At 36.7% G+C, this 20,997-nt stretch overlaps 1 protein-coding gene across 2 annotated transcripts in view; it reads right to left on the bottom strand.

Moving 5' to 3' along the window:
• The window catches only part of C3H8orf34 (chromosome 3 C8orf34 homolog), a 376,732-nt gene that overhangs the window by 106,464 nt on the left and 249,271 nt on the right, over nt 1–20,997 (bottom strand). For both annotated transcript variants that reach the window (XM_059166266.1, XM_059166265.1), the window contains exon 7: nt 20,383–20,518. In XM_059166266.1, coding sequence (XP_059022249.1) covers nt 20,383–20,518 — 136 coding nt within the window. The remainder of the gene's footprint in view (nt 1–20,382; nt 20,519–20,997) is intronic.

A 20,997-nucleotide genomic window follows, 5' to 3' on the forward strand; every position in this document is an offset into this window, starting at 1 on the left:
AGTGAAATTGGATCCAGAACGATGAACACTATTGGGCCAGTTTTTGAGTCCTTGTCATTGAAGTGTTTATTACATTCAGCTCATGAGACTACATCTAGATGAAGTCTCCTTTTTTTCTTAGTACCACAGTTCCTCACACAAGGTAGGCATTCAAAAAATATTGATTAAATCTAACCAAGTTGCTGTAACAACAACAGCTGCTTCCAGACTTAGCTCAGCAGGAAAATCTGGTACAGAAGAGAAAAAAGTCTATGACCACTGAGATAATAACTGAAGTGTTGACATTAATCTTCTGTTTAACAAATATTTCCTAAAAACTGAAATTAAGGATTTGGAAATCAGGGACGAGGATATCTAATTTGGGCAGCTTTGGTTCTTGTCTGATTTGATTCCATCTAAAAAGAGAAAGTTAACAAAAAAATCTCGGTGAATTTTTTTTTTATTTACCTTTTAAGGCATAAAATCATTTGGTAAACATTAAGGGATATACCTATTTTGATGGACAAAAAGAATTATAAACTTTTAAATTTGTTATTTTATTATATAGATTCTGTTTAGTAAGGCAGTAAACAAATAAGGAGGTATCCTTTTGTTTGATTTATTTTAAGGAAAATTAATTACATTTTGGCTCTTAAAGGTTTTTTTGAATATCTTGTGATAGCTAATCTCTATGAGTTTTGTAAAATCTCCTTTTCACAGGTAGAATTATTCTTTCTACATGCAAAAATAAATCTTCAAACAAATGAACAATAAATCAACATAAATTATAGGGATATAATAACGCATACTATAAATAATAGATTTATTTTATTTTCTTCATTAAAATTTTATTAAAACTTAGGTTTTTTTTTAACAGTTTAAAGTTCAGTGCTAAATTGAGGGGAATGTACGGATATTTCTCATAAATCCCAGTTCCCACAAGTCTGCAGCCTCCCCCATGATCAGCATTCCCCACAAAAGTGGTACATTTGTTAAGACTGATGAACCAGCATGGACACGTCATATTCATTCAAAGTCTATAGTTTACACCGGGTTCACTCTTGGCATTGTCTATGAATGATGTATCCATCATTATGGTAGCAAACAAAAGCTTTGCACTGAGTTAACATCCTTTGTGGTTTGCCTATTCATCTGTTTAGTCCACACCACCCCTGGCAACCACTGATGATCTTATTGTCTCCATAGTTTAGTCTTCTCCAGAAAGTTACATAGGTGGAACCATATAGTGTTTAGACTTTCAGATTGACTCGTTTTACTTTGTAGTGTGTATTTAGGTTTTGTTCATGCCTTTTGATAGCTTGATAGCTCATTTCTTTTTAACACTAAATCACATTCCATTGTCTGGATGTACCACAGTTTATTGATCTAGTCACTTACTAAAGAACATCTTGGTGGCTTCCAAATTTGGGCAATTAGGAAAAAAGCTCCTATAAACATCCACGTGCAAGTGTATGTGTGAACATAAATTTTCAACTCATTTGAGTAAATACCAAGGAGCACAACTGCTGGATCAAACAATAAAACTGTTTAGTTTTGTAAGAAATCACCAAACTTTCTTTCAACTCTCTGTATGATTTTTCATTCTCAACAGCAATGAATGAGAGCTCCTGTTGCTCCATATCCTTGTCAGTATTTGGTGTTCAGTGTTCCAGTTTTGGGTGCTTTAATTTATTGTTGCTTGAATTTGCCTTTCCCCAGTAACATCTGCTCTGGCACATTTTTCATATGCTTATTTGCCATCTGTATATCTTCTTTGGTGAGAGGTCTTTTAAGGTCTTTGATTCATTTTTTAACTCAGTTGTTTGTGTTTTTATTATTAAGATCTAATCATTCTTTGTGTACTTTGGGTCATAGTTCTTTATCAGATATGTCTTGGTAGATATCTACTCCCAATCAGTGGGTTGTCTTCTTTGTTTCTTGACATTGTCTTCCACAGAGTAGAAGTTTTTAATTTTAATAAAGCCCTGCTTATCAGTTATTTCTTTCATGGATTATATTTTGGTGTTGTACCTAAAAAGGCATCATTTTACCCAAGGTCATCTATGTTTTCTCCGTTGTTATCTTCTAGGGGTTACATTTGGGTCTGTGATGCACTTTGAGTTCATTTCTGTGAAGGGCAAAGGTTTGTGTCTTTTGTGTCTAGATTTGTTTTTCTGCGTGTGGATGTCCAGTTGTTCCAGTACCAATGGTGGAGAAGACTGGGTTTACTTCATTTTACTACCTTTAATCCTTTGCCAGAGATCAGTTAACTACAATCACATAGGTCTATTCCTTATTTCTAGGTTTTTCTTTCTGCTCCACTGATCTGTTTGTTCTCTTACCAGTGCCACATTATTGTGATTGGTTTAGATTTACAGTAGGCCTTAGAGTAGATTACTATCAGCCTTCCAACTTTATTTTTCTTTTTCAATATTGTTTTGGCCACTCTGTGTCTTTTGCCTCTCCATATAGACTTTAGAATCAGTTTGCAGATATCCACAAAATAAACTCTTATGGATGGGATTCTGACTGGGACTACAATTGAATCTAAAGATTAAATTGGGAAGAACTGACATCTTGATAATATTGAGTCTTTCCATTCAAGAACATGGAATACCCCTCCATTTATTTAGTTCTTTGATTTCATTCATCAAAGCTTTGCATATTTCCTCGTACAAATCTTATACAAATTTTGTTAAATTTATACCTAGGTATTTCATTTTGGGGGGTGAATATTTAAGTGGTATTGTATCCTGAATTTCAAATTTCACTAGTTTATTACTGTTCTTTAGGAAAGCAACTGACATTTGTATACTAACCAATATCCTGTAACCTTACTATAATTGCGTATTAGCTCTGGGTTTTGTCACTTGCTTCACATAAACAATCATGTCATCTGTGAACAAAGACAGTTTTATTTCTTTCTTCCCAATCTGTATACATTTTATTTCCTTTTCTTATTATATTAGCTAAAACTTGAAGTTGAAAAGGACTGTTGATAGAGAACATCTTTGCCTTGTATGTGTCTTGTAGTGGGAAGACTTTGAGTTTCTCATCATTAAATACCATGATTTTAGCTGTAAGTTTTCATAGATATTCTTTCTCAAGTTGTAGAAGTTCCTCTCATTCCTACTTTACTAAGAGTTTTTTGAGGAATGAGTGTTGGATTTTGTCAAATGCTTTTCTGCATCCCCTGATTTGATCATGTGATTTTTCTTTTTTTAGTCTGTTGATGTGATGAATTATGTTGATTGATTTCTGAATGTTAAACCAACCTTGCATATATGGGATAGACCTCATCTGGTCATAATTTATAATTCTTTTGAAACATTGTTGGATTCAACTTACTAATATATTGTTGAGGATTTTTGCATATACGTTCATGAGAAATATTGGTCTGTAGTTCTCTTACAACATTTTGTCTGGGTTTTGTATTAGGGTAATTTGGGTCTCATAGAATGAGTTAAGAAGTATTCCCTCTGCTTCTGCCCTCTGAAAGAAATTATAGAGAGTTGTTTCTTCCTTAAATTTTTTACTAGTAAAATTCACCAGCAATCCTATCTGAATCTGATGCTTTCTGTTTTGGAGGCTTAATTTTTGATTCCTTTCTTTAATAAATATAGGCCTATTCATATTATCTATTTATTCTTGTGTGTGTTTTGGTAAATTGCATCTTTTAAAGAATTGGTCCATTTTATCTAGGTTATCAAATTTGCAGACATAGAGCTGTCATAGTATTCCTTTTCAATCATTATTGTCCATTGATCTGTAACGACATCCCTTCTTTTATTTCTGATTTAGGAATAAGTTGTGTCCTCTCTCCATTTTCTTAGTTAGCCTGTCTAGAGGATTATTTTATTTTTATCGTGGCAAGATAATAAAGTAATAGTAAAGATAAAAATGTTCTTTTCCTCTTAATTTAAAAATTTTCTCTTCCTGTTCCAAATTTAAGCCATTTTAAAAAGACAAAAATTATATTAAAGCCAAGAAAAACATTAATCTGTTTATTTTTTCTAAATTTGTTTCTATATGTATGCAAGCCAAAACACAATTTGAAATAAACCTACTTAAGAACATATACAAGCAAATTTTATTTCAAATCTACATGAGTCAAATGCAGTTTGGGTCTGTTTGTGATGACTTTCTGGTCATCCCATGAGAAGTGGACTCAGTGCCTTGTAAACCCTGCTAACAACACAAAGCCCAGCATAGTGACTCTAAAGTCTAAATTTTCTTTTTCACATACACATCCCTCTCTAAAGAATTACAGTGAAGATCCTTGGTTGGAAACATTTCAAACTTTTTGATAACTCTGACTATCCCTTTATTCTAGCTTAAACAGTAATATCTGTTTAGATCATACACTGTAAGGGGGGTAGGACCAGAACAGGCACCTAACACTGGCCAATTCACTTCTACTGATTATTTATCATACTAATGAGAAAATGACAGGATAACTTATTATAGAAAATTCAGCTCACCATGGTGGCACATGCCACATGGCCACATCATTCCCTCCCTTCCCAGCCTCCTCCCACACCTACCTCTCCCCATCATTGGCAGTAAAGGAAGAAAGAGTACCTAATCTGAAGCAAGACTTCTTGATTAAATTCCCTGCTCTGAAATGTACACATTAGGTATCACTGGGCAAATGACCCAACCTCTTTGATACTGTCAGAATTAAATGAATTAAAGTATGTAAAGCACTTAGAAAAACACCTGATAAGGAACACACTTTATAAAAATCAACAGTTATTCCCAATTTTAATAAGTAATGTGCAAGTGCATAAGTTACACTAATAAGATAGTGTCAAGTGCATAAAGCACATCAGGCACTTGCCACTGTCCTATTCAACCATTCAATGATTATATGTGTTCCACCCACTGTTCTTGGGGCTGGAATTAGAACAGCAAACAAAACAGGCAAAATTCTCGGCCTCATGCAGCTGGTATTCTAGCAGCGGGAGACAGAGGAAGCATGCAATGAAAGAAATAATAAGTGAAACTTGGAGGGAAAAAGTCAGGTAAGGGGTGAGAGAGAGTGATGGAGTTGGGATCAGGAAAGGCCTCTCTGATGAAGTGACATTTAATATGAAAGAGTAGACCACGCAAGGTGTCCTATCTGTCAGGGGACCTAGCAAGTACCTAGAGCAAGACTGAAATGCACTTCACCTGTTGGAGGAAATGCCAGTGTGACTGCCCATCAGGAGCAAGGGGAAAATGGTAAAAATGATCTAAGAGAGGAAGGTGGAAAGGGCTAGCACTGACTCTATTTACAGGTAATCAGGATTGAGTGCTTCTGGCAAATGTAGGAAGGAAGGCTTCACTGCAACACCTTTTAGCCAGCTGCCTTTATTCAATGGTAAAGGAAAGTTGCAGGTGGAGGTGAGACAGCTGTGGAGAAAGGAATGTGGCATGCACTCTAGCCTACCTGCTTCTCTGAAAGCTAAAGAATTCTGAGCAGGGGGTAGAGTAATTATCTCATGAATTCCGCTCAGGGAAGATAATAAAATGGAGTGATTGGATCCAAAGGGCAATGCTTCCTCACTCCATAATAGGTACTCTCCTGAAATATTCAGATAATTGAACATACTCACTGCTGCACAATGCCTGTATACACAATTGAAAGTTGCCTTTCTTATCTCTATGTGTATTTTAAATAAAAATGGATTTACTAAGACAGGTCATAAGTACCTCTATATTAGCTCACTTGAAGGAGTGGACTATTCATTACACAAATATGAATTTCATCTTGGCAATGATTTTTCTTCTGACCTATAGCATTACTGAATTGAACCCACACTCTCCTGGCTGAATCTATGGTAGAGAATTACCTTTTACAACATAGCCTACTCCTTCAGTATCACATTAGATTATGGGTTTGTTTTTCGGTTTTTTGTTTTTTGTTTTTTGTTTTTTTTTATTTGACAGAGAGAGAGAGAGCACAAGTAAGCAGAGCAACAGGGAGAGGGGGAGAGAGAGAAGCAGGCTCTCTGCTGAGCAGGGAGCCAGATGTGGGGCTTGATCCCAGGACCCTGGAATCATGACCTGAGCTAGGCAGCTGCTTAACCAACTGAGCCACCTGGGCGCCCCTTGTTTTTTTTTTTTTTCTTTAATAAGTCTAAGTTCTAGACATTCTCTCCATTATAAACACATCAGATATGCTAAGAGCTACATCAGAAAGTCTCTAACTAACCATGGTCTAAAATACGAATTGTACCCCCATTCTATAATACCTTTATGGGTAATGGGCATTGTGAATCGTATTGAAATATGAATCTCTTGGGGCAGCAGCTACTCTGCCCACCAGCACATCCTCTCATGCATGTAGTGAGACATGGCATACAATGGATTCCATGGCTCTTTCTCTGAGGATGGACTACAGCACACTAATGCATGCAAGCTTCAGGAGGAGGGAAGGGACATCTGACTAATCTAACAAATGCATGGCAAATTATTTTTTAAAAATTGACAATGTAATACCTTTTATTGGGTTAAAAAAAAAGTCTAAGAAGTCTAGGTTACTAAATTTAAAACCCTGGGCAAGGTGCTCGTAAGGCCCCTGAAGCATAAATACCCCCATTTTGTACAAAATGGCTCCAGATCCCCTGGTTCTGGGAGATAATACCAGGGATCACTCAAAGTTGAGGCACTGATGTCAAAATGGTGAAGAATAAGAACTCTGTTCTTCAAGTTTAGACACAATACCAAATGTTAACTGATGGGTTCCATCAGATTTCCTCTCTAGGAACCTGTAGATAAGATTTAATGAAAGATATGATCATAAAGTTGTCTTATCTCAGGCTATAACAAAATACCATAGGCCAGGTGCCAGGTCAAGGTGGCCTCAAATTTGGTTCTTGGTAAGGGCTCTCTTCCTGGCTTGAAGACGACCCCCATCACACTGTGTACTCACATGACTTCTTTGTGTGCATTTAGAAAGAGCTTTCCTGTTTCTTCTTCTTAAAAGGGCATTAACCCCATCATGAGGGTACTACCTCGTGACCTCATCTAAACCTAATAACTTCCCAAACATCCCTGGAGGTTTAAGATTTCAACATATGCATTTTGTGGGAGTGACAAATATTTATTCCAAAACAGTAGAAATAGAGAGGCATAAGAAGACCATAAACAGAAGCCAAGACGCATTAAAATCCAGGAGTAATCAAAAAGTTGAAAGAGTACCTTGACATAGAACCAGATTTGGAGGAGTTAGGAGAGGAGAATGGCATCTTGTTTGGTCCCATCACTATTGTTGGGCTACTAGAGAAACTGATGTATGCAAATTAGGCATGAGTAATATTCCAGATGTCAATGAGACTGAACTATTCTGTTATTTCTTCTCAAACATCCTTATCTTAAACTCCCATTAGCTAAAGTAAATCCCACTAACATTTCTGATTCTTATAACATGAAGGTTTGTGACTAACACGACCAAAAAAAAATATTTTCCTTAAAAATACAATAGGAAAGTAATTATACATGTGGTTATTTTAAAGATATTCTGAGTTGCTTCCCTACTATCCCTATAAAGGTTTTCTTCAAGAGAATCTTTGTTTTAATTCTCAGTATATTTACCTAATGACCCCGTTCATCTGCTTCTATGAATACTTGCGTGTATGGATAGTGAAGTATTTAATCAATGAGATAACTTTAAGTCAAGATGATTGAGTAAATTTATATAAAAAACCTGTTGCTTGTGTGCATGTGCACATACACACACACACACACACAAACTAGTAAGAGATAAAATACATTTTAAAACTATTTTAAAAGATAGAACCATGCTCAATACCAGTTAAAACACAATCATGGACTTAAATGGAAAACAGTAATAGGAGGCTAAAATCAAAACAGCTAAGAACTATCTAGCTCCCAGCATCAGAAAGAGGCAGAAGAGGTTGGAAAGGAATGCAAAATATCCTATTCTTGAAACCAGGCTTACTGAGTGAGAAGAAGTTGAATGAGATGCCCTATCAGTGAACCAAGGCTGATAATGAGCAAAACCACTGCAGGGCTGTAGACTAGGAAATGACTCAAGGAAGCAGAAACAGCCATCAGCAAGAAACCCAACCAAGACTTCTGCTGGCTGGGATCCCTGAGCCTCCAATATAAGATCTTGAATTCTACTAGAGTAGTATTATACTGGGCACCCCAGAGAGGGGTAGATGATGGAAAGGGTGGAAGAAACACCAGGAAACAGACAGGAGTAAAGAAGAGGAAGCAAGTCTAAAAGTTTAAAAACTTTGAAGTAAAGGAATAAAAGATGATGAAAGATCATCAAGCAACTGAAAATAAAATGGTAAGGATACATCCATCCTAAAAACAAAACAAAACCCCCCAAAACTTTAAATAAGTATATTTAAGAATCTCAAAGAAAGAAAAAAAAAGATTTTAAAAATATATATTGCAGGGGGGAAAAGGAGTAAATTCTAAGAATATAGAGATATTTAACCTAAACTTGACATAAAGAGACAATTTGGTTACTTGAAAGCAAGATCAAGAAATTAAAAGAGAATTGAGCTAAGAAAAAATGAAATTAAAAGACACAAGAAAAATGAGATCAAAGAGACATAAGAAGGTGTGGTGAATAGTCTGGAAAGGTCTAGATAGGTGCCTGAAGGACAGGAAAGAATGAATAGCGGAGAGGAAAGAGTCAAAGCAGAGTGACTGAGCGCCTCACTAAACAAGAAGAGCCATGAGTTTCAGGCGAAAAACATTAATTTTGATGTCTTACATTAAATGGTAGTTAAATATCAAGCAAAAAAAGAAATTTAAGAGTTTCCAGAGATAAAGAAGGATTACCTATGAAGAAATAACAACTATAACCATTATATGGAGAAACAATGGAGAAACAACCGTAAGTGGAATAAAACACTAATCACTAGATAAACCATTATTGAAAGAAAAGGAAGCATTCAAGACATTTTCAGATACAAAAACTAAAACTTACTACCCAAAGAGTCTCTGAAGAAACTGTTAAATGGTTTCTTACAGCAAGAAGAAAGGTAAATTGTCGGAAAAATGTGTTTTAGGAAGTGACTTTTTTAAAATGGGAAAATCCCCAAACTTACTGAGATTCAAAGAAAAGTATTTTTGATATTGTTGTTATGGGGGAGAATGTATATGGGCTGGAGAACAGGGACATAATACACGCTTACTCTTAAAGAAGAAAACAACTGGAAGCAGGTGAATAAAATCAACAGATTAATAAAAATATGAGAGCACGATAAAGACAATTTCACACTATCAAATTAGAAATTTATACTCACTAGGCCACTCAGTATGGAAAACTGTCCAACTTTCAGGTTTCATCACAAATTTCTTATTTAGTTCTACTCTTAACTGCAGCTCCAACCCTCTCCCCTTTATTGTCCATATAGGCAGTGTGGCAGGGATGACAACCATTCCAAACACATCCCCCATAAGCTGCTGGAGCTCTGAACTGGATGGATACAAGATGAATCAACACATATGTTGCCATTTTTCTTCTATAAGAATATAGGAGTATATAACAACTAGTAAGAAAGTGAACATGGGCAGAAGTAAAGACAAAAAGTTCAGCAGGAGAATAAGAACAACAAAATTGCTTTTTAATTTAAAAGTACTGAGAGAACTTTAAAGGGAAGGAAGCAAATCGGAGCTGTGCTGGAAGAAGAATGAGTATTTGGATATGCTTGTGGGTTGTAAGGCAAAATTCTTCCTTGCATAGTGAGGTGAGTTTATTTTAGAAGAATGTCTATGGGGTACGCACAAAAAACACTTATGGAGAAAGAGAGAAACCCAGTTTAGCTGGGACTTAGAGCATAAGATAAAAAAAATAAAAAGATAGAGACAAAAATTATTTTTTTAAAGCTGTTCTTAATACCTACCTTTTACTCTCCTTACTAAAATCCAAAAGAAGATTCCATTTTTCAGGACTTAACTATTAACCTTTTGTCCTGCTGACTTGGTACTCTGAGAATCTAGAGTCACAATATAAGAATTCTCATGTTTTAAGGGGAAAAAGCTATTTGGAGTAGACCCTGGATCCAGGAAGGGAGAGGGATCTACAGGAGTGGGTTGAGTTAAAGACACTGGGCACTTGAGAGAGGAGTAAGGAAAGCATCACCAAGGTAGCTATGGAGAGCGACTCAAGTGTGTGTTGGCTGCAAAAGGAAACTTAGGGAGGGTCTCATGTAATAACAATGTTAGTGGAAAGAAAATTCCAAAGGCTATTATTAACCCTAAGGTAGAAAATGGAAAATCAGGAATGAGACCGAGTTTCAGAGAGATTTATAGAAGCAGTGTACTATAGCTGCAAGAACATCGAATATTTAAGCACAATAAAGACAATAAAGCCCTGGGTTCATGCCCACCAAAGACACTTGCTAGCTGTGTGTAGAAGTTATTTAAATTCTCTGGATCAAGTTTTGTCATTTGTACAGTTGATATAAAAATTGTGAGGATTGGTTTTGAATGAATTAATGTCTCTCAAAAAATTTTTATAATTTAAAGCTCTCTAGAAATAGAACAGATTATTGATTTTATTGTATTGTTATGGCCATTCTTATTTTTTCTGTACTGAATCTCTTTCTTTTGATAGATGCTTCTTCCCAACTTCTCATGATTCTGTTGAAACTGTCAAATACGGATGTTTCTTCCCTAACATACAGGTAAGCCCAGGACTGGAAATTAATTAGATCTCCTCACCTCCGTGCAGTGCCTAATCTCTGGCAGGCACGTTACTTGGAGAGAGCTTAGCAGGGCCTTTTTAAAGATCATTATATGAACCCTGGAGAATAAGGACATAAGCTATAAGGATATTTTAAATATGGGGCCTCCAGGCACCAGAACCATCTACATGGAGCAGCCCAACAGAAAGTAAAACCTAGGGGTAAAAATAGAGATATTGATAGAAAGAAAGATGAATCTAGAGAGAGAGATGGAGATACAAATAGAAAGAGACACAGAGGGAGAGAGGAATAGAACTAAAGAGATTCCAGTTGACATTCCTCTAATCTTCTATCTATCCAAGTACTTATTGATTATCTCATGTAGGTCAAGAATTATTTAAGGTACTGAGGATGTATCTGTGATCCAAGACAGATTTGGTCTCTGCTCTCATAAAGTTACTATTCTAATGAGAGTGAAAGAATGATAAATGCTTTAAAAAGGAAATGTAAGTTAAGCAGATTATGGTGATCTTGAACCAACCATGCTGGGAGAGGTGAAGAGTTGTGAGACAAGAGGTGATTTTTGATCGGTATAGTTGATTAATCCTAATGCCAAGGACAGTCAGTCACAAAACCTGTTCTGTAAAGACACAGTGAACTGTTTAATTTTTTTCATACTCCTAAAAAAGAATATAATCTTGCACTCTATTAACTGCCAGTTCTGTTGTGGACAGATTTTGACCATGTATGTCCAATAAGAATCTCAAATTTAATATGTGCAAAAACTCATCATCATCCTCAACAAACTCCTTCTGTCTTCTCTCTCATCAATGGAATGCCATATTTCGGTTACTCTGGCAAATATATTTGGAATGAATGATCTGTGATTCTTCCCTTTATCTCATATGTATCACTTAAACTAATGGCAAATCCTGTCAGCTTTATCCTCAAAAGATTTCTAAGTCTGATAATTTCTCACCATCTTTACAGCTATCACCCTAAGACTAGGAAATTTAGACACATGCCTTGTTGTTTTCTCAAGATCTTTATCCTAGAAGCTGGGTGAGTATATCATTTCAGTTATTCCTGCCTGCAGATTTTAATGAAATGATATAAGCCATATTTTAAGATACACTGAGTCCATGCTCCTTTTTTTTTTTTTTTTTTTAAAGAAATGTATCATACTCTGGGTAGGATTTGGGTAACGCACACCCTAGGAATGCAACAGGCAGCTTACAGGACATGGACAAGGTTCTTATTTTCATCTTGTCTTCCCTACTTTCTTCCACTTCTAGGAAGGATTGGCTATGATTCATACTGGGACAGTTTTCAGACCAAAAAGACTTTGTTTGGATGGAACTAGAGGGTATTTTAGTAAACTAAATAAGTCAATCAGATAAAGATAATTATCATATGATCTCACTCATATGTGAAATTTAAGAAAGAAAACAGAGGATCATAGGGGAAGAGAGGAAAAAATAAAACAAGAGACAAAATCAGAGAGGGAGACAAACCATAAGAAACTCTTAATCATAGGAAACAGAGGGTTGCCAGAGGGGAGGGGGCAGGGGGATGGTATAACTGGGTGATGGACATTAATGCAGGCACATGATATAATGAGTGCTGGGTATTATATAAGACTAATGAATTAAGAACTCTACCTCTGAAACTAATAATACATTATATAAATTAATTTAAATTTAAAAAATAAAAAAAAGAATGACTTTTTGATTCAGATGGAAATCATAAACTGAATCTCTGTGCCTCTTGTGTAGCTATGTTATTCTTCTCACCAGGGAAAAACAGGCAAACAAAAACGGGAATTTTCTATTCTTGTCCCTTGGCTACTCAGGTTTTTAGATGTATTCCTCAATTCTCTGGTCAGGAGAGTATCACAGGCCTTTTCTTTCCTTTATTTGATTTCCTTGGTTTAATCCCAGACCAAGATGCCCTGAAGTATCCAATTCCTATCTCAGACAGAAGGAATCATGGTATCTATAAGGCTGTAAAAAACAAACAAACAAACAAAAAACAACAACAACAAAGCTCTTTAATGGTCTCTCTAAAAAATATCTAGTAAAGATTGCAGAAACTCATTAAAGACTTCAAGGTGGGGAGGTGGGGACGCCTGAGTGGCTCAGTTGGTTAAGCGTCTGTCTTTGGCTCATTCATGATCCCTGGGTCCTAGGATCGAGTCCTACATCCTGCTCCTTGCTCAGCAGGATCCTGTTTTCCCTTTCCTCTCTGCTCGTGCTCACTCTGCCTCCCTCTCCCTCTCAAATAAATAAATAAAATCTTAAAAAGAAAAAAAAAAAAAAGGATGTCAAGGGGAAAGAAACACAAATCTTGGAGAAGAATACTTTTCAGGAAATTCTAAAATAACCCTAAGGGTAAAAGACTGCTCCTTCTTTACAGAGACGGATCCCTGTGTTACAAATTAATTAGAATGCCATCCTATTAAAGCAATTACAGAGATGTGAGTGTCTACAGCATTATCTGTTTGGAAAGGTGCCCTCACAACAAACAATTAAAATATAAAAGTTAACAACCATGAAATCTGGTAAGTGAATTTAAACAGTGTGTTTGAATACAGTATTTTGGGGGCCACAGCGTGAATACCTGTAATATCTGCAAATAAAAATGATGTTAATTGATTTTTCCATAAGTTTTTAGTGATTAAATTTAAAATATAATAACCAATTACAATCTTTTGTAATACAGGTCTATTAGTGAAAAATTTGGGGGGAAGCAGGATAATTTTTTAAAATAAGGCTCCCCTTTCATCAAAATTGATAGCAAATTTTCATCTGCTAATACTGATTCTGTTATGAGATCTAATGTATTTCACCTTTGAAAGTGTCCTTTCATATACCTAGGTACTACCAAATACTAAATTCACAAGCAATAAAACACAAGCATGTAAAAGAGCTTGACATGATGTAATTCCAACTAAGTTTGTTGTCATCGAAATGACTTTATACAATATGAGGTTTTCATAAAAGCACTATTTTACTTTGGAATTTTGGGTTGAATTCATTAGGGAACATTATCAAGTCCGAAGCAAAAGCTAATTTCCAAAGCTTTCAGTATCCAATAACAGCAGTTGAGGGTGATTCTTCTCATACAGAAAATTTTTCATCTCAGCCCTTTAGCTCAAAAAATTGCAAGAAAACATCATCACTAACAGGGCATCAAACCAATGTGCAGTAAGGGAAGTCAGAATATCCAGTTTTTTTGACAAAAATTCATGGAATTGATGATGGTTCAGCCCACAACAGCAAGTGAAAGTTCATCAGAGACGCTACTGGTTCAAACACACGAGAGATTCAGGTATTTTCCACAAAGTATCTCCAGCTGTTCCAAGCAGACTATTGGTAGAGTCTAATTCTTCCACCACTTCAAACCCAGCACTGACTCCCTGAAGAAAGAACTGAACACCAAGAGTGGCGTCTGTAAGCTCATCAACTGCTGGGGAAACCAGATGAAATCATTTGAATTCTTATACAATTGACCACTGGTGTTGCTCCCAGTGTCCTCAGCATTTTGAGGAATTATTCTTGCTGTAAGGCTAATAGTTTTATATTTATTTTTTCTGGATGCACTTCTTCTGAAACAATGCTAAGAGATTTTAAGTCACTAGAATCCTTTCCATCTTCTCCTCTCATCAGCTCCTGATACTCTTGTAAATTGTACACAGGTCAGGCATCAGGATGTCGAGAGTGGAAAGAGGTAGGTCCACAAGTATGTTTTGCTTTTGTGCACTTATGTTGGGTACTATCTCCAGAGAGGGAACTTCTTCTTTTAAAAAAAAAAAAAGATTTTATTTATTTATTTGACAGAGAGAGAGACACGAGCGAGAGAGGGAACACGAGCAGGGGGGAATGGCAAGCAGAGGGAGAAGCAGGCTCCCCAATGCGGGACTTGGACCCAGGACCCTGGGATCATGACCTGAGTGGAAGGCAGATGCTTAATGACTGAGCCACCCAGGTTCCCCAAGAGAAAGAGCTTATTTATAGAGTGTGCCCAACATGAGTTTCTCTAGTTGCTCCCACAGTTGGCCCACTCCCCTCCACTGTTAGTCACAGCCTTTGCAGGTGTGTGGAAACCAGTACTCGCAGTATATGGGTGTGGATTCAGTAGCTAACATGGGTGGAGTTCTGGGCCACAGCTCACAGCTCTGAGTGGTTGTGTTTGAGGGGTCTGAGGAAGGTAGGAGACACTGGGCACAGGACCTTTTAACATGGTCCTCTTTGAGTTAAATTTTTCCCCTTAGCAGTTTTAAGCTCCAAAAGAACAATTTAACTTAAGGTTAACAAAAAAAAGTTCACGGGCAAAGAATGAAAAAATGGCCTGTGTCTAAAGCTTAGGGGGTTTACCCTCCCAAAGCCCAAATTCTAGAAGATGGGAGTAGAATGAATACCTTTCTCTGCCGTATCAGAGAAACATTGGGTTTTACATCTTATTGCTGTTGTTGTGGAGTTTTTGTTTTCATTTTTTTTCCCTACCCTCCATCCAGTCAAAATCAAGGAATTTGTATTAATTTACAATTAATTAATTCACAGTAATTATTAAAATTAAAATGTAATTACAATTTACAATTGTAATTTATAATAGGAAAAAATTATTTTGTAATGAAATTGAGTGATTTATGGGTTTACTTTCATTTTAAGAGAGCAATTATGAGTTTTACTTTGAGTTACTGATACAGTCATAGCTGAACCTCATGCTGTGAATTTGGGAAATATCATTTGATACCATGTGGGTTTAGACTTCTGCATTAAATTTAATGTAAAGCTAAGGCTATATGTAGATATGATATAAAATATGAGATTTCAATTTTTTTCAAAAATTTTTCACTTTAAACAAGTGATAGCAGTCCCATTTTGTTTTTACCCATTTTTATGTCCCTTCTGCTCACCTTTCCTTCCAATGGGAAGTTGCTGAATTTAAGCCTTCTAAAAATAGTTGGGGAAAAAAGAAAAAAAATGCCTAGGAATGTGAAACAGAATATAATGTATGATTAATTATGCAGATTTCCTCAGGTCAGCTAGGAAATCCTAATATAGACAGTTTGAAACTAGTTCACGCTTAACAATATTTCTCATTCCTCTTGACCGCGGCTTCTCATCACCAAGGACGTTCTCCTCCTGCTTTATCACATCAATGCACAAACTCAGTATTTTAATGTCATGATGTTTAGGAGAAATGATGAACAAGTGTTAGTACAATGACATGAAGCAAATCAGTTAAAACTCAGCCGGCTATTTGGAAACAAACTTGTCCTAGCATTCTCATGTTGGAGTTTCCGAGCCAGTGGCACTGTACATTCTCTATAATCTAATTTCTTTTAAAATGGCTTTCAGTTCTTTTTGTGTGTGCACTATTGATGTTAAGCATGAATGAAGGCAAACACTTGCACCATCAAAAACAAATAGCATTTTACCACCCGGAATGCCCTGGCAGGAGTCCAAGAAAACAAGATTTAACGCCTCAGAATGGCAGTAGGTAGACAGAATTAATGGGTGGTCTTTCCAGAAAAGTGGCTTATAAACTTCACTGAAATAGTAATTTGGTGCCTTCGTATCCGCATTTGCTCTTGGTATCTTAATTGTAATCTTACAACAAAAACTCAGAACATTTAATAAAAAATTTTATTTGAAACTCAGAATTTTACAAACCACAGTTTTTTAAAACCACAGAAGTGTTGCTGGTAATTACTGATAAATTGCATTACTGACCTACTGACACTTTACTTTTTAATTGATACTACTTAGTGTGATTCCTAGGCAACAAATGAAACTTGTTTTGCCCATACATTCTGAGATTTGTAGCTATATTGGTGGACTCTTCTAAAAGTCAAAGCAAGGTACTCAATGAATATATTAAAAATCTAGTTTGTAATGAATAAAATCACCCATTATAAGGATACCGCTACACCCTACACAGAAAATTCTTATTTACTTAAAATTGCTATTTTATAACGGCTTCTTTACTTCATGATCTGAGAGGGAAAATGAGATATTCTGGTTGGAATCTTAAAATATCTTGGTTGGTCAGATCTCTACTAGCCAACATTTTCCCACTTGCCAGATGATGTCATCTCTTTGTTTAAATCACACAAATTGCAGCAATGCCCACATCAGACCGAAGCCATCAGGAGCTATAGGAGTAACACTATCCTGGAATAATTTTCCAGCTTGAAAACACAAGCTTTCTTTCATCTGCACCTTCCCAACCATGTGTGAAGTATTTATGGGGGGGAAAAAATTCTGTAATCTTATTTCTTGTAACTAGGCTAATCAATAAACTTTTTGACATTCTTGATATTTTAGTCACCTTGTCCCACATAAAGCTTTACAGAACAATTTAATGTGGGCTGAATTCCTCTTTTCCTGATGTCTTAGAAAGTAGAAGTGTCTCCAGTGGTCACGTGTATCTAATATCCCTCAATCATTCCAGTAGAAACATATCATTCCTATTACACATTATGTCTTCCCATCAGGTTCTGAATGAGAAAGGCTCTGTGGCCTTTGGCTAAATGCCCTCAACTTGATAAGAGCAACAACGTTGTGGACATATCATATGCAAGCTCACTTCTAGATAATGTGATCCCGTAAGTAGCTCATAGTGTAGTATCTGAAAAAAAAGATTGAGAAAAAAAGGCAATCTATAGAGAAGACTCTGCCTCTTAATACTAACTTGCTCATTGATTGGGTTCATTGCAGAAACTCTCAACATTACTTAAGTTTCACTGATGCCCCACAGAGCTTGTTATCAGTATCTTGCAACTATGGTATTATTTCACAACAAAACCATTAAGATCACTTATGCATTTTACCTCTTCAGTACTTTGGAAAAAGTGATTTCTTGACCTTAAGACTTGACAAAACAGCAAACAAATGACAAAAATATTGCTACCTTACACATGCTTTATTAAACATAGAAATCCTGGAAAATGGACATCCTTTTTTTCTCTAGTTAGAAGCCAAAGAGAAAATTCCAGAATGTCAGAAGAACGAGGCTCTTTTTTCTACAATACCTGAGCACTTCAGTGCAAGCCTTTCAAAAAGATGGGGAAAATGCTGAAGCATTTTAAACTGCTTAAGTATTTACATGGTGATTATCCTAGTGAGAGAAAAAGAGGAAACCCCTTTACCCCTTTTTCTTGACAGCCTTGCACTGTGAACAATTTGATAGCTGCCTTTTCATACATTTTTCTGTCCAGACCTCTCAATAGTCTTTAGAGGTTATCTCCAGGATTGCAAGAACTCCATTTCACAGATGAGGGACCAGATTTTCTGAATATTTGCATAATTTTTCCCACAATAATACACCAGGTAATTTAGGGTATATAAAGATCTCTTTGCCAAACTTTGAAGGAGGTTGTCTTTCTATTTTACCTTTGCCATAAAGTCTTGAAAAGTGTCGGTAATTATATTCTGCAACTGAACATTAATTATCCAAAACTTTCTCATCCATTAGCACTATACTGCCTCCAATCCAGTGAGACTTGAAATTAAACCCTGATCCCAAAAGGTCCAAAAAAATTCTAATGTCCAGTCTTCCTCTCTAAAGACCACATTGTCTCTTATTATCTTCCAGGCTGGGTACCAGTGCCCACTCGAGAAGAACAATAAGAATGGGTACATTTATCTAAAGGAAGCAACCATTTTCTCCATGTTGGTCTAGTCTGCTGCACTGGAATTCTGACTCACAGAGTTCTGAGGGATCACCTGGTCTAAAACTGCCACCTGCCTACCATAATCTCCTGGGCAGAGCCTGATATCCTGAGACAGTATCATCTGCCTTTTCTGGGCACCAGAATCTTCTCCCAGTGGCCTGGCTAGGTACCTCAGCCTGCCTTCCTCCAGTCCTGATTTGTTGCTTATCATCAAAGTTCCTATGTTTCTGCAGATCAGAGGTTACGAAGGCCTCTAGACTTTAGATGGGTAGTGCAAATGCGTGAAGCTGGACAGACAAGCTAAGGACGTGAACTGGCACACAGCTGTGGGGTCTAAGGGTCTGGGAGGGAAGCTGCTACTGTGTGATCATCTGAGAATGTGGGCCCGGTGTTACACGACCCGAATGGGTATTCAAGAGAAGACAGAAATCTCAATATTTTATGTAAAATTGGTAACTAATCCAGTGGTTGTTTTTTTTTTTTTTTAAGATTTTATTTATTTATTTGAGAGAGAGAGAGAGTGTGTGTGTGTACAAGAGATCAAGCAGGAACAGGGTGAGGGAAAGAGGGAGAAGCAGGCTCCCCACTGAGCAAGGAGCCCAAAATTTACTGACAGACCACTTCTGTTCCACCTAGGAGGGCAGCCTAGCCTAAAACAATGGATTCTTGGCTAACAATTCCCCCCACATCCCTCTTTTTTTCTTTTTCCCCCCCCCATTTTATTTTATTTCTTTTCAGTGATCCAGAATTCATTGTTGATGCACCACACCCAGTGCTCTAAGAAGTACGTGCTCCTCCGTATCTTTGAAAACCTTTCCTCTCCTGTTGCTCAGTGGAACTCTTTTGTGTTTGCTACATGGGATGCTGCCTGATTCAGGAATTATTTGATAAAAACAATTAGATCTTCAAAGTTTACTCAGTTGAATTTTTGTTATTTAACCATACTACAAAGGTTTTTCAAAACTGCCACACAACCTTCACATAGATAACTCTGTTCACTCAAGATGCCTGAATACCATCACAGAAACAGTAGAAGTTTTATTTGCAGCTCTAATCAAAGTCAAATCACCCAAATATTACTTGTCTGAAGCAGTATTTCCATTGATGTGCTGTTTCCACTGTGCTGTGGCATTCTAATAGTCTCAAATAACATCCCTGCTTTTCTAAGAGGTATCCGTTCTATTTTTCTAAGCCTGTGACAATTAAAATAAAAATTTCCAAAGGCTAAAAGGAAAGAGGAAAAGCTACAAAAATCTGATTTGATTTTCCTACACTCCCTCCCTCCCAATTTCCAAGCAGCTAATCCCCTCTCAAACAATACAATAGAACAGCTAGACATAAAGAAAAGAAGATAAAACTGGCCAGCCAGTGTATTGTTCTTGCTAATCTGCACCATTTACATAAGGGTTAGAAGGCTTGTTTTAACATTTAAACAGGTTTAAAAGCCTCTTTGCAAATGAGATTTAGTTCCTACAAAAGAATGAATTCTAGCTATTTGATGAGTTTCTGCTAGACCAGCACTGGGAGCTGACTTGGCAGTAACTTAAGCTACTTCTTTGGCCACATACAGTCTATGCAAAGATTGCTTCCAGCTGCCAAAACTGAAAAGTGTCAAGCTGATTAAATTCTTTCCAGGAGGTGGACAAGATGCGGAGCAGGTTAAGAGGCCAATAACATCAGATCTTAAACTATACCTGGGCAAACTCGCCTTTATGCAGGTGCTTTAAGAGGGGCTTTGAACCTGCAGAGGCCTTAGACTCTGCCTTTCAAAGGGAACCAGTAGGGCGGATAGCAAATGAAATTCACAGACAGAAAGACTTAAAACTCCTCAAACTGTGTAGTGAGGACAAGCTAAACTCTTTGATTTCATTGTTGGTCTGAGTAGCATTGGACGCGAGGAAAAACTGCACGGCTAACTCCCTCTCCAATGTTAGCACAAAAGACCTTTTGAAAGAAATGATTTTTTTTTTTTTTTAACACAGAGGAGTTAACACCCTTTGCATCAAAATCGTAGATTTTAAAAATTAAGATTACGTTTATGTATACTATACCTATTATTTGTTTTACCTGGCACACCTTGAACAGATGTTCAGTGTGACCTTGGCCTGAGGTTCAGCAGGGTGAGTAGCGCGAGCTTGGTTAAATTTGCTCCCAGAAGGTACAAGGGTAGTTACTCCCTCCATTCTTAAATCATCAAGATCCTCTGTAACAACATAAACAATTGCAGAAAAAAAATTAGCCCTAATAGAATTAATAAGAAAAGTGCATGTTTTCAGGTATCTGCTAGTAGTTAAGTAAACCATTATACTTCTGCCTTGCAAAAATATTACATCATGTATCAGTTATTTTTCAAATCATTTTTAGATGTAGCTGGAGGGATATGTAAGGAAAGATTTACAGACGAAAAATGATGAGAGGCTGAATCCGTTTAGACAATGGGCAGACCATCATCTATGACTATGGAACGCGAACCGGCCACCTTTCTGTGAGCATTCAGAGAAACCACACCAAAATCTCTGCTGTAATTAGCCCCAAATGGCCAGGACTTGGTCAATGACTGACAGCTTCTCTATTTTTTGCCTTTGCTTCCAACTCAGAGCCAACCAAAGAACACATAGTCTTCCAAATTAATTATATAAGATCAGTTGTTTCTAATTAGCTTGCCTTGACACTTCCCCATGC

The sequence above is a fragment of the Mustela lutreola genome, chromosome 3, assembly GCF_030435805.1.
Source record: "Mustela lutreola isolate mMusLut2 chromosome 3, mMusLut2.pri, whole genome shotgun sequence".
NCBI lineage: Eukaryota > Metazoa > Chordata > Mammalia > Carnivora > Mustelidae > Mustela > Mustela lutreola.